This window comes from Musa acuminata, chromosome BXJ1-9 (genome assembly GCF_036884655.1).
Source record: "Musa acuminata AAA Group cultivar baxijiao chromosome BXJ1-9, Cavendish_Baxijiao_AAA, whole genome shotgun sequence".
Classification (NCBI taxonomy): Eukaryota; Viridiplantae; Streptophyta; class Magnoliopsida; order Zingiberales; family Musaceae; genus Musa; species Musa acuminata.
Genome location: NC_088335.1, coordinates 38,815,413 through 38,828,211, shown reverse-complemented (window position 1 = coordinate 38,828,211; position 12,799 = coordinate 38,815,413). Strand labels below are relative to the sequence as shown.

General features: G+C 37.4%; 1 protein-coding gene across 1 annotated transcript; it reads right to left on the bottom strand.

Annotated features, from left to right (window-relative positions):
• Nucleotides 1-211: 211 nt before the first annotated feature.
• LOC135594104 (uncharacterized) lies at nucleotides 212-3,598 on the bottom strand. Its single transcript, XM_065084524.1, has 5 exons — nucleotides 3,589-3,598; nucleotides 3,429-3,511; nucleotides 2,259-2,474; nucleotides 2,023-2,144; nucleotides 212-641 (listed from the first exon to the last, which is right to left on the bottom strand). Exons 1-5 carry the CDS (start codon nucleotides 3,596-3,598, stop codon nucleotides 581-583), a joined length of 492 nt encoding a protein of 163 aa, XP_064940596.1. The 3' UTR covers nucleotides 212-580.
• Between the last annotated feature and the right edge of the window lie 9,201 nt (nucleotides 3,599-12,799).

Here is a 12,799-nt window from a genome sequence, read left to right as displayed (position 1 = left end):
ACAACGACTCGATTGGAGAGGAGAACTAGTGGTTGAAGTGACTAGGGAGGACACAATTTGATGGCTGTACAGACTATATCCTTACAATGCATCTGTATATTTCTCGACTAAAATTAGTCGGGAATTCTACAACGATCACTATGACTAACCAGCACAATTTTGCACAACAAATAACCCATAAAAATTGATCAAATCGGTGAATGAAACAATCTTAAACAGCAAAACTCAATGTTACTATATATACAAGTTTATGACAACCAACTTATCTCACCAGATATCGGAAAGGTACAACCATGAATGTCAAGATGATTTGCCAAACATAATGTAGCCAAGATGATTCACTAAACATTAGTGATGACGTATCATATGTATCATCTATACAGCATTTACTACATGATACCAATGCATTTCTATATAAATCTAAATCGAACCATCTAAACTTTATCATCTTAACATGACAATGTTGAATCACAAGGAACTGGTACAAAAGCAATCTTTCATCACCAAATTAGATAAGAAAATAGTAGTTTGTGCTTTGTTGTGCGTTAATAATATTTCCGTACTTGATGTTGTATAAAGCTTAATCTGCAGACCCAGCAAATCCCAAGTTTGTTCCTTTCAAGCACTGCCTCGTCATGTGCCTGCAGGAACCAAGCACTTTTAAAATACTTCAAATGATAAGAGGCATTACGTGCAAGTGATGCAGCTCTTACCTTTATTGAAGACCAAGAAAAATGAAATGAAGTAGTGTTTCGTCTAAAAAATTTGTTGGTCAGATACCACTAGACTAACATGTGAAAGATATCGATTTATTATTAATTATATATCATAGAGCTTCTGAAAAGCTGAAATTATGTTCTTACTCAAGTGGTGACTGCTCCTGAAACATTGCCACATTTTTCATCTGGTAATATATCTATTTATGTCATCAAGGTGGCCTGTTCTAGAGAAAAATAGATGGAAAAAAGAAATAAGAAGGGAATGGAACCAGCCAGCCAAGAAATATTGTTATTTTTAGTCAGAACAAGTTATTCAACCTCGATTTCCAAGCTCAACGACCTTTATGTATATAAATATTTAGCCATTATTCCGGCTATGACTCCTCAAGAAGAGGTGGGGGCTTTATTTAGCACTTGACCAGTTCCTCCTAGCTGAGCTACTTCTCAAATGGTGAGTCTTATAGTGAGAAAACCAGTAAGGATATAGAGGCATCTGACTTTAAGAATTGTAAAACTCCTGGCATATCTTTAACACCAATTTAATTTCTACGGTAGAACACATAATTGAACACTAGAAATAATCAGAAATTAATAAACTAGCAGTTCCAAGAAAGAACTCGAACAAATTTCAAAAGATAATAAGATGAAAGGACTTAGATTTTGTCCAAGATCTACTTGGCAGGACTGCCTACTGTATTAAAGCACACTCCTAGCCAAACTTGACATCAAAATGTGATTATGCCAGGAAAGATAAATGTACAGATCTCCTCGTATCAGACTTGGAGCGAGAGCATCTATACATCGACATGAGCATAATTAACATGGGTCACAGATTTTTCCCCTCAAGACTATAGGTCGTTCTTCCAAACTATCTCAGATAACTCGCCAAAATTTTCTACGCATTTCCATGAATTACAATTGAAAATCAACTAACGCTGAGTCTAACATGCAAACACCAGTTATCATCGATAGAGAAGAATCAGTCCATTAAGTAGATCAAACAAATTACTTAAATCTTTTATAAGAAAACAATGGAAAAAGGAGCAAGACTGCAATTTTGAACACTCGGTTTGGAATCAGAAGAAGTGTGATAGAGAGCATTAATCTTATCCTAAAAAACAGACAGATTTATGCCAAACATATCCAATCATTGCAGGAATCAAACAATAACTTCTTTAAATAAGCTTCAGAGATTTCCCAACAAGATGCATCGATCTCCCTGCTCTCAGCTACCAAAAGAACGTCAAGCTAAGACGGGAAAAGGAGAACTTTTAAACCCCGGGGTACGTGCAGCAGACGGTACCCTGTGAAAGAGAACGACAGCTCCGAGATGTCGAGCTCAAGCAAGAAGTCAACCTCGCTGCCGCCACGGCACTGTGGAGCGGGAACAGAGATCCGCTGCAACATCGCAATTCCGCAAGAGACCTTCAAAACCAAACCAAAGGGCCGATTTGAGCGCCACAAAAGGAGGAGGAAACAAAAAACTTTCGCAGGAAGCAGATCCGATATCATATAAATCTAAGTTGCAAGTGGGCAGACCTGGAGAACGATGGGAAGCGGCGAGCCGGAGGAGGACGCGCCGAGGCGGATGACGGAAGCGCGGTGGCACCAGCGTCGGAGACCACGAAGGAGGAGGAGGGAGACCGCGTGGTGACTCTGGGTTTGGTAACGAAGGATCTGGAGGCGCGTGTTAGGGAACGGAAGCAGGTAGACGCCATGGGAATCGCAAGAGAGGCGTCGGACGGAATTCAGCGTCTCCAGGGTTCATGCGATGATACCCTATGGGTGACATGTGGGCCGGCCCGTAATCACTAGTGGGCCACGTCGTCATGTTTATTACATTATATGGGACACGATTCAGATAAATAAAGGAAGAAAATTAAAACAAAATAATAATAATAATAATAATAATAATCACTAGTACGCGTTGGTACGTTTTCCGTGTTAGGAGAGTTAGCAAGTATTAGTGAGCTTGCATTTGACTTGGTGCTTGCAGCCCTTAACCAAGATTTAACACTCGCATCGCTCCGCCAATAAGGCAACGTAACGTGCTGAAGAAGGCTTCTTTCTCGGTGTTGGGCAATAAGGCAACAATGCAAAGAAGTTGAGATCAGTATTTTCGGCAGAGTAATCCTTTTATTCACTTATTTAGTTCACAAATGGTCGAGAGTCTTTTTCTTTAGTTCGATTAACCAATTCAAATTAAATCGAATTGATTTTAATTTAAAAATATCAGTCCAATTGAGTTTAGTATCCTAAGCTCTTAAATCTGCCCAAAGACTCATTTACATACGACGACGCTAGGCTCAATTTTACAAGTCTTATTGTGTCAGATCAATTGGATCATAATTCCAGTTCAGTTCAATTGAACCGAATCGATTCATTTAAAAATGATATATATATTTTAAATTACTTAAAATTATAATTTGATTAATCAGTTAATCGATTTTGGTTCAAATTACCTTTACTCAAAACGATTTAGAAAAAAAAAAAAAGTTCATACGAATCGGTGTGAACACCCGTAGAGAGCCTCGTTTTTATCTCACTCTACTATATTACGCTTGTACTGGTCTCATTTTTATTCCCGCTCAAACCATAGGCTATAGACCATCGGTTTAGATGGGTTTGATCTGGTTTAGAGATTGGTTCATGGCTGGTTTAGTTTGGGTTGATGATTGTCCTTTACATGAAATAAATAGTATAGCTTACTTGTAGTGATTTAAGTAGCTGTGAGATTTGGTTGCTGTCTTTTTGTTTGAGCCAAAAACAACACATCTTTTCCTCTGAACAAACTTCAGATTGAAAACATCAAAAATCAACAAGCAATAGAACGTTGTGCATTAGCGAGTGTTTTTTCTTTCGCACCCACCCTGCTCCATTAAGCGTTAGCGGTGCTTGCTTGTGTTATCGTAGAAAGAGATTCTTTTGTTGTGGTAAGTGAATGGCCTCGTTGTAGCTCGCAGGTTGGAGGAGTGCGCAATTGCTTGTTTTCTTGTTCTTTTCTTTTCAGCCATAGTTTGTTGGGTGAGTACTCAGTAAACCATTCATTAAAGAATTGAGTAAATGCACCTAATATCGTACAAGTTAGTAAAAACACTCCAACTTACTGTGAAACTCCAAAAGTGTTAGCATAATGGCTTGTTCTCTCAACTCACTTATTACTTGTTTGTTTGCATACTCTTGCACTATTACTTCTCCACTTGTTTGCTTGTTGCTTCTACAACTCGAATGAAGTCCTTAGTGCTTCAGAAAAGAACTTAGCACAAAAGAATAGAAGATAGTGCTGCACCTATAATAGAACAACATAACAACACAACATTGCTTCAAAGCTCACAAACGCCCTTAGTCTTGCACCAATAAACACACGTAAGCTCACAACATTGCTTGTTGCCTTTCTTGTATGCTTGTTGCCTTTCTTGTTGCCTTTATTCATTTGTTGAATTGTATTGAGGCACACCGAAACTGGAACACCACTAATCTATCGCACAATGCCTTTTTGAACTCAACTCATGTTAGCACCCCGAAACTCCTATTACTTCAGAATTTCATCTAGCATTCAACTAATATAAATTATTTAGTAAACAAGATGCAGCTTGTGCCGATATAAATAATTAAAGAAAACAAAACAGTACAAGTAGAAAGTCAGTTGTAAGCATTAAGTCAATCAGTATTGTCTGTGACAGAAGAAGCGATTAAAGAGAGTCAAACAGAAGAGAAGAAATGCAAGATTAATGCACCTCGCACACCAAACTAAAGAATAGAATTGAATGTTACACATTTCCTTACTCTCAAGTGTATGTTATTAGACTAAAATGCATTTGAAGACTAGTTGCTGAGTTTCAATGAGTCTTTCTCTATGAAGAATACTTAAAGAGGTATTACACGATGTTCGAGAAGCCTTCTTAAGTCTTAACTGAGTTAGTTGTGGTCGAAAGAGTGGAGTTTCATCGAGTGTTGTCATCTTGTGGAGTTCTAGAAGCCCTTGCTTGTATGTATGACATGTACCTATTATGTAATTTAAGTAACAAAATCGTTTGTTTGCTTGTTGCATATGATTGAATAAATGAACCTAGCTATTGACTGCTTATTTGCGTTGTTTAGTGCTCTCCTGACTCTTTATAGAATAGAATAACATTAAACAAAATATAATCTACGCTATTTCTTTACGAGCTTCTTTTCTTTAAGTTTAAGAATTTAATGCATATATTCAATAATTGATTAAAGAAAATGCACAATAACATATCTGAACATAAACTCACTTGCTACTAGAACTCTACCACTTGTTTGTTCTGTTGCTTGTAAAAGAGTCATATTTATTTGCATTCGAACCTTATACTATCAAAAATTAGGTCTGAGGTATAGACTGAGCACTCATAGGACAAAGGCAGCGTCACTCTAAACACACTACTTTACTTCCAAAACTCATATCATGGTCACACCCACTCAAGTGCACAATGACAAACTCCCTAATGCACCTCGATCAACAATAAGTGTTAGCACAACTTAGAACTCAACTCCCTTGTTGAATTTAGTGCACCACACAATATAGAAGATATTAAAAAGATAGCCTACTCTTAAGGAAGTAATTGTTGAATATCAGATTTTTTTTATGACGAAATCAATTGATAAAGTTATGATCTAATCATCATTTGAGTAAGGCAAGACTATCTTTATGCAAAGGTAAATTGATTGAAGTAGGAAGAATCAGAAGTTAGACCGGAGTAAAACATATCAGAAGATTGGACGTCGGGCCGAAGGACTGGTCGACGTGTCGGCAGAAGGATTTAGTGCCATGAGTTTGGGCATCGGACCAGAAGGATTGGACATTACGCCAAGAAGATCGGATGTTATGAGAGGTTAACATACCAATTGGACAATATGCCAAAGGAGAGGACGATACACCGAAGGGATAGATAAAAGCTGGATGAACCAATGACATGCCAGACAAAGGATTCATGCTTTATAATCATTTGTCTAGATCGAAGTAGTTTAGAGGGTTAAATGAGTTAGTTTTTGATGTAATTATGTTAACTCAATTTGGGGCCAATTGGACCTAAATTGGGACTGATTTGAACTCATTGGAAGGCTCATTTAGTGACCCATAAGTTGGGTCAAGCGATGGCACCGTCAAACTGGCGGTGAAACCGCCTATGAGTTGGAAAAGTTAAAAACATACTTTTTCAGACTATAAGACAGTGGTACCACCCAGTGTCAGTGTTAGATTAGGCGGTGGTACTACCCAGTGTTAGACTGACAAGCGATGGTACCGCTAGTTGTCGATCTGGCAAACGATGGTACCTCCTAGTAATGGCAATGATATCCTAGTATTCCGGAAACCCAGGAGGAGATACTTTTTGGCTCCATTTTTAAAGCCATTTAGGGTCTATAAATATCCTAATATTTTTTGCTTAACATAAGAAGAAAAGAGAATAAAAACTTAGGGTTTAGAGTATTAAAACTTTATGAAAAAGTTGAGTCCCTCCTCCTTGAGTTTAGAGGTTGTCCTAAGGGAGGTGTTTGAGGGATACCTTATAAAAAAGGGGTGTAAAGTTCTCTCTTGAGCTTGTGAAAAGGAGAAAGAGTTGTAAGGGTAATTGATCTTTGTCTATTGGAAAGAAGATCGGTAGTGGAAGCTGGTGACCTCAAGTGAAGAGGAATTGCGAGTGGATGTAGGTCACGATGATCGAACCACTATAAATCGATTTACAATTTCTGTTTCATTTCATTACAAACTGATTTACTTACTCACTACTAATTTACTTACTACGCTTATGAAAATTTTTAAGTTAAATATCTTTCCTATATGGTTTTTCATTGAACGAGATTTTTTTTGAATCGACGAAAGTTTTCCAAAAGCTCTAATTCAATTTAGTACCGAAACAGTCCTAATAGTTGGTATCAAAGCCAAGTTTTTTTCAATTGGTTTAACACCCAAGAGAAACTAAATGATTTTTTTCTGTATTCAAGAGGGTTACTCTATCATTCATCTTCTTTTGTTCAATGGGATGAACTATGCGTACTGGAAAACACAAATGAGAGTTTTCTTGCTTTCTATGAATTTCAATTTATGAAATACTATTGAAAATGGTTTTCAAAAGTCTTCTAAACCAATGAACGAATAGAATGATTTGGAAAAGAAGACTTTTTCTTTGAATACTAAAACAATGAATGCTTTGTTTTGTGTTTTGGACAAAAATGAATTTAATCGTATTTCTATATGTGAAACTATACGTGATATTTGACACACATTCAAAATCACACATGAAGGCACAAGTAGAGTTAAAGATTTTAAAATTAATCTTTTGATACATAGTTTTGAATTATTTTGAATGGATCCAAGCAAAACTATTGGAGACATATACACCCATTTTACGGATGTCGCTAATGGTTTAAAAGCACTTGGTAAAAGTCTTTCTAACCTCAAACTTGTTAATAACATTTTACGATCTCTTCCTAAAAATTGAGATCTGAAAGTAACTAGTATTCAATAAGCAAAGGACCTGAACAAATTTTCTCTTGAAGAACTCATAGGGTCATTAATGACCTATGAAATGACTTGTATAACACATGACAAATATGAGAACAATCTTTCAAAGAACAGAAAGGATTTGACACTTAGAATAAAAGAAGACCACTCGAGCGAAAGCTCAAGTGACGATGATTTTGAACTTCTTACAAGAAAATTTAAAAAGTTTATAAAATAATAATTTAAGAATAAAAATGAACTGAAAAAGAAGAGACTACAAAATAAGAAGAAAGCATTCAATACAACATGGGATGAATTGAGTACATCTAAAGATGAGGAATAAACCAACAAAGATGAGGTGGTGAACTTTGCTTTGATAGCTTTCGATGATGAGGTATAAGACTCAACTAAAACTTCTTTACTTTACAATGAATTACTTGATGCTTTTTATTGTTTAATGATTTTAAATTTGTTAGTAAAAATATAAAATGCTAAAAAAGGATTACACTACTCTTTCTAATGAATTTAAAAATTTAAAAAATGAGTATGATAAATGCTTGTTAACCCCTTGCATTAAGTGTGAAGAATTAGATTTACTTAAGAAAGAAAATGTAGTATTACAACAAACTTTAGAAAATTTTAAAATTAAAAATAAATATTTAAACATAATGCTCACTAACAAAGATCATGTATATAGAAAAGAAGGAATCAATTTTGTGAGTAGCAACACTCAACAAAAGTTGAATACTTTTGTTAAAAGACCAACTTTACATATTTCCCCTAAGGTTAAATATAATTTTTGCAGTAGACATGGACGTTTTACTTACAAATATTTATTTAAAAAGTATGGTTTGTATAAATTAGTTTGGGTTCCTAAAGGGACTATAAAAGACTTTATGCCAAAAGATAAGATAGGTAGATCTAACCATGAAGGGGGGGGGGGGAGTGAATTAGTGCAGCGAAAAGATTACGTCTCGATTAAAACTTCATTCGATAAAAACCGTTTCCGACGAAAAATTGTTTCGTAAAGGTAATAACTTTCAAAAGCGTACGGAAGAGAGTAGGCATAGTAAAACAAATAAGGAGGTTTGCAGTAAAGATAAATTACATAAATAGAAATGCAAACTAGAGAACACGCCAATTTTATAGTGGTTCGGTCGTCGTGACCTACATCTACTTCACCGATTCCTCTTCCATCGAGGTCACTAGCATCCACTATTGATCTTCCTTTAATAGGCGAAGATCAACCTCCTTCTTATACCCCTTCTCCTTTTCACAGGTTTAAGAGATAACCTTTACAAGCACACACTCCTCTTAAACAGAATTCTAAACTTAGACTATAGGAGGGGATTTCTCTAGTGATTACAACAGCGTTTTCTCACTTTTAAAGACTCTATGCTTGTGTGTGTTAATCAGGGATGAGAGGGGTATTTATAGGCCTCAGGTTAATTCAAACTTGGAGCTTGAAAACATCTCATCCTGGGTTTCCTAGGTCCGGGTGGTACCATCGCCAGTGCTGGGCGGGACCATCGCCAGTGTTAGTCTGACATTGACACTGCACTAGGCGGTACCACTGCCTAGCACTGGGCCACTGAGTGGTACCATTGCCCAGACCAACGGTACCACCACCTAGCACCCTATTAGGGGTGGTACCATCGCTTGATACAGTCTCGAAGACTGTGCCACGATGGTGCCACTTTTTGGGTCACTGTTTGGGCCTCTCATTGGGCCCAACACAGTCCTTACATATGCCCAACTGGCCCATAATTGGGTTGGCCCAAATCCAATCCCAATTACATGCTAACTATGAAATCTAAGGCATACTTAAGCTAAAGAAGTCCGTAAGTCTAGTTTCTTCCGGTGAGCTTCCAGCGATCTTCCAGCAAACTTCTGACGATCTCTCGGCAATGTTCCAGCGGACTCCCGGCAAGCTCTTGGACTTCACAACAATCTTCTTGGCGAGTTCCAACGATCTTTTCTAGCAAGCTTTGAGACTTTTCGACTGGTTCCTATAGAATTTTTGATGAAGTCTAGACTTCCGACGAACTCTCGAACTCCCAACAAAATCGCGTCTTTAACTCCGGGACTTCATTTTGCTTTATGCTTTGCTATCATAGTTAATCCTGCACATGTAAAAACACATTTGATTGAGACAATTAATACTAAGCATTAATCATGTTGTTCGACATGTCATTGGTCCCTCGACGCTTCATCCGATTCTTCGACGCATCATCCTCTCTTGCGGCCTATTGCCCAATCAGCCAGTTGACTCTACAACTCCGATATCCTTGGCGCAATATTCGCTCTTCATGGCCCAATGCCCGAATCCATGGCTCGAAGCCTTCTATCGATACGTCGATTGATCCACTAGCTTAGGATATTGGAGTTGCGGAGTCAATTGGCCGATTGGGTAATAGGCCGCAAGAGAAGACGATATGTCGAAGAATCGGATGAAGCATCGAGGGACCAATGACATGCCGAACAACTTGATTAATGCTTAGTATTAATTGTCTAGATTGAAGTGTGTTTTACATGTGCCGAATTAACTATGATAGCAAGGCATGAAGCAAAATGAAGTCTCGGAGTTAAGGACGCGATTTCGTTGGGAGTTCGAGAGTTCATCGGAAGTCCGGATGTTCGTCAAAAGTTCTGGTGGAACCAGCCGAGAAGTCTCAGAGCTTGCTAGAGAAGCTCGTCGGAACTTGCCAAGAAGATCATTGTGAAGTCTAGGAGCTTGCCGGGAGTCCGCCGGAACATTACCGAGAGATCATCGAAAGTTCACCGGAAGATCGCTAGAAGCTCGCCGGTAGAATAGACATAGGGACTTGTTTAGTTTAGCAAATGTCTTAGGATTTTGTAGTTAGCATGTAATTGAGCTTGGATTTGAGCCAACCCAATTAGGAGCCAGCTAGGCCCATGTAAGAATTATGTTGGGCCCAATAAGAGGCTGTTAGGACTTTAGCTAGGAGAGTTCTAATTGAGAGGGACATTCATGTAAAACCTACCTAAGCCGACCCCTATTAAAGAGGTGAAGTGGCCGGCTAGGGTTAGAAGGTTATTTCTTAGAGAAGAATAAGGAGTTGTAAAGGAATAGGAGCCTTGAGTAGGAGTCCTATTAAGAGTTGGTTAGAAGTAGGAGTCTTGAGTAGGAGTCCTATTAGGAATTAGTTAGAAGTATGAGTATTAAGTAAGAGTCCTATTAGAAGTTAGGGTTTAGAAGCCCTATAAATAGTCATATATTTCACCTCTTTTCATAAGCAATAGATGAATCTTTTCTGCAGCCTTTGAGCAGCAACTTGGAGGGAAGAATCTCCCATAGAGTTCCAAGGAGGCCGATCCCCTAAAGAGATCAACCCCAAGTTTAGAATCTGCAAGGGTTCTAACACCTGGTATTAGAGTAGCATTCTTGGCATCTCGCTGCCCTTCCACAGCTATCCATCAACCCTCCACAACCGCCCAAAGCAATTCCCACAATTGCTTAAAAGATCGTCGCCAAATTCCGCCATCATCTCCACCACCACGGATCATCCTTTGATCTCCTTGTGAATTGCAATAGGTTTTGATTTCCTACCTTACTACTGCTGCAATTTAGTTATCCTTATTTAAAAATCCCAAAAAAATTATTCCTATATTGCTGTATAAACTTTTCGTCATAAATTTTTCATCTCTACGGCGAAAGATACATTGCAGAATTCCAACCGTATAGCACCGTCTGTTTGATCTTGCTACTGTGTTTTATCTATTCAAATTTCTACGCAATTTTTATGACATCTTTGACACTTCCTAAAAGCAGATTTTCCTTTGGTTTTGTCAAAAAATTCTCAATATAAACCATTGATATTTTATGTCTAATCTACTATACTTGAAAATCTGTACTGTAAAATTTCAACCGCATAGCACTGTTTGTTTGATCTTGATACTATATTGTTTCTATCCAAATCACTACGAAATTTTTATGATAACTTTGACACTTCCTAACAGTAGATTTCCCTTTGGTTTCATCAAAAAATTCTCAATATAAACTGCTGATCTTTTACGTCCAATCTGCTATACTTAAAAATCTGTGCTGCAGAAAATTTTAGCCGCATATTGTTGCCTTAACCTATCTATTTGCAATCTTTTTTGAATGAAATTTCTTATACACTTCATAGATCATCTTGGCTTCTATCTAAGATTGATGTATTAAGAAATTTATCTCTAAAAATGATTTTATGTTGCTGCAAATTTTCATCGTAAAGACAATGTGTGTAATGCATGTCAACTAGGAAAACAAATAAAAGGTAACTTCAAACCAAAGAACCAAATAAGCACCTCTAAGCCATTACAATTGATCCATATGAACTTGTTCAGACCAATTGCTACATCAAGCCTATGAGGTAGCAAATACACCTTTGTTATCGTGGATGATTATAGTGATTACACATGGACTTACTTTTTGGCACACAAAAGTGATTGTGTTAGGACTCTAGCTTGGAGAGTCCTAATTGAGAGGGACATTCATGTAAAACCTACCTAAGCCGACCCCTATTAAAGAGGTGAAGAGGCCGGCTAGGGTTAGGAGGTTGTTTCTTAGAGAAGAATAAGGAGTTGTAAAGGAATAGGAGTCTTGAGTAGGAGTTCTATTAGGAGTTGGTTAGAAGTAGGAGTCTTGAGTAGGAGTCATATTAGGAGTTAGGGTTTAGAAGCCCTATAAATAGTCATGTATTCCTCCTCTTTTCATAAGCAATAGATGAATCTTTTTTGCAGCCTTTGAGCAGCAACTTGGAGGGAGTAACCCCTATAGAGTTCCAAGGAGGCCGATCCCCTAAAGAGATCAACCCCAAGTTTAGAATCTGCAAGGGTTATAACACCTGGTATCAGAGCAACATTCTTGGTATCTCTCTGCCCTTCCATAGCCATCCATCAACCCTCCACAACCGCCCAAAGCAATTCCCACAATTGCTTAAGAGATCGTTGCCAAATTATGCCGTCATCTCCACCACCACGGATCATCCTTTGATCTCCCCGTGAATTGCAACATGTTCTGGTTTTCTACCTTACTACTACTGCAATTTAGTTATCCTTATTTAAAAATCTCAAAAAAATTATTCCTATATTGCTGCATAAACTTTTCGTCATAAATTTTTCATCTCTACGACGAAAGATACATTGCAGAATTCCAACCGTATAGCACCGTCTGTTTGATCTTGCTACTGTGTTTTTTCTATCCACATCTCTACGAAATTTTTATAACATCTTTGACATTTCCTAACAGCAGATTTCCTTTGGTTTTGTCAAAAAATTCTCAATATAAACCATTGAAATTTTACGTCTAATTTGCTATACTTGAAAATCTGTACTGTAAAATTTCAGCCGCATAGCATTGTTTGTTTGATCTTGATACTATGTTGTTTCTATTCAAATCTCTATGAAATTTTTATGATAGCTTTAACACTTCCTAACAGTAGAATTCCATTTGGTTTCATCAAAAAATTCTTAATATAAACCACTGATCTTTTATGTCCAATCTGCTATACTTAAAAATCTGTGCTACAGAAAATTTCAGCCGCATATTGTTGCCTTAACCCATCTATTTGCAATCTTTTTTGAATGAAATTTCTTATACACTTCATAG

Coding starts and splice junctions, on each gene's coding strand:
- LOC135594104 (XM_065084524.1), bottom strand. Junction 2,475..3,428: donor AGCTACTTAAATCACTACAA/GTAAGCTATACT, acceptor TGAACCCTGGAG/ACGCTGAATTCCGTCCGACG. Junction 2,145..2,258: donor CGCTTCCCATCGTTCTCCAG/GTCTGCCCACTT, acceptor TTGGTTTTGAAG/GTCTCTTGCGGAATTGCGAT.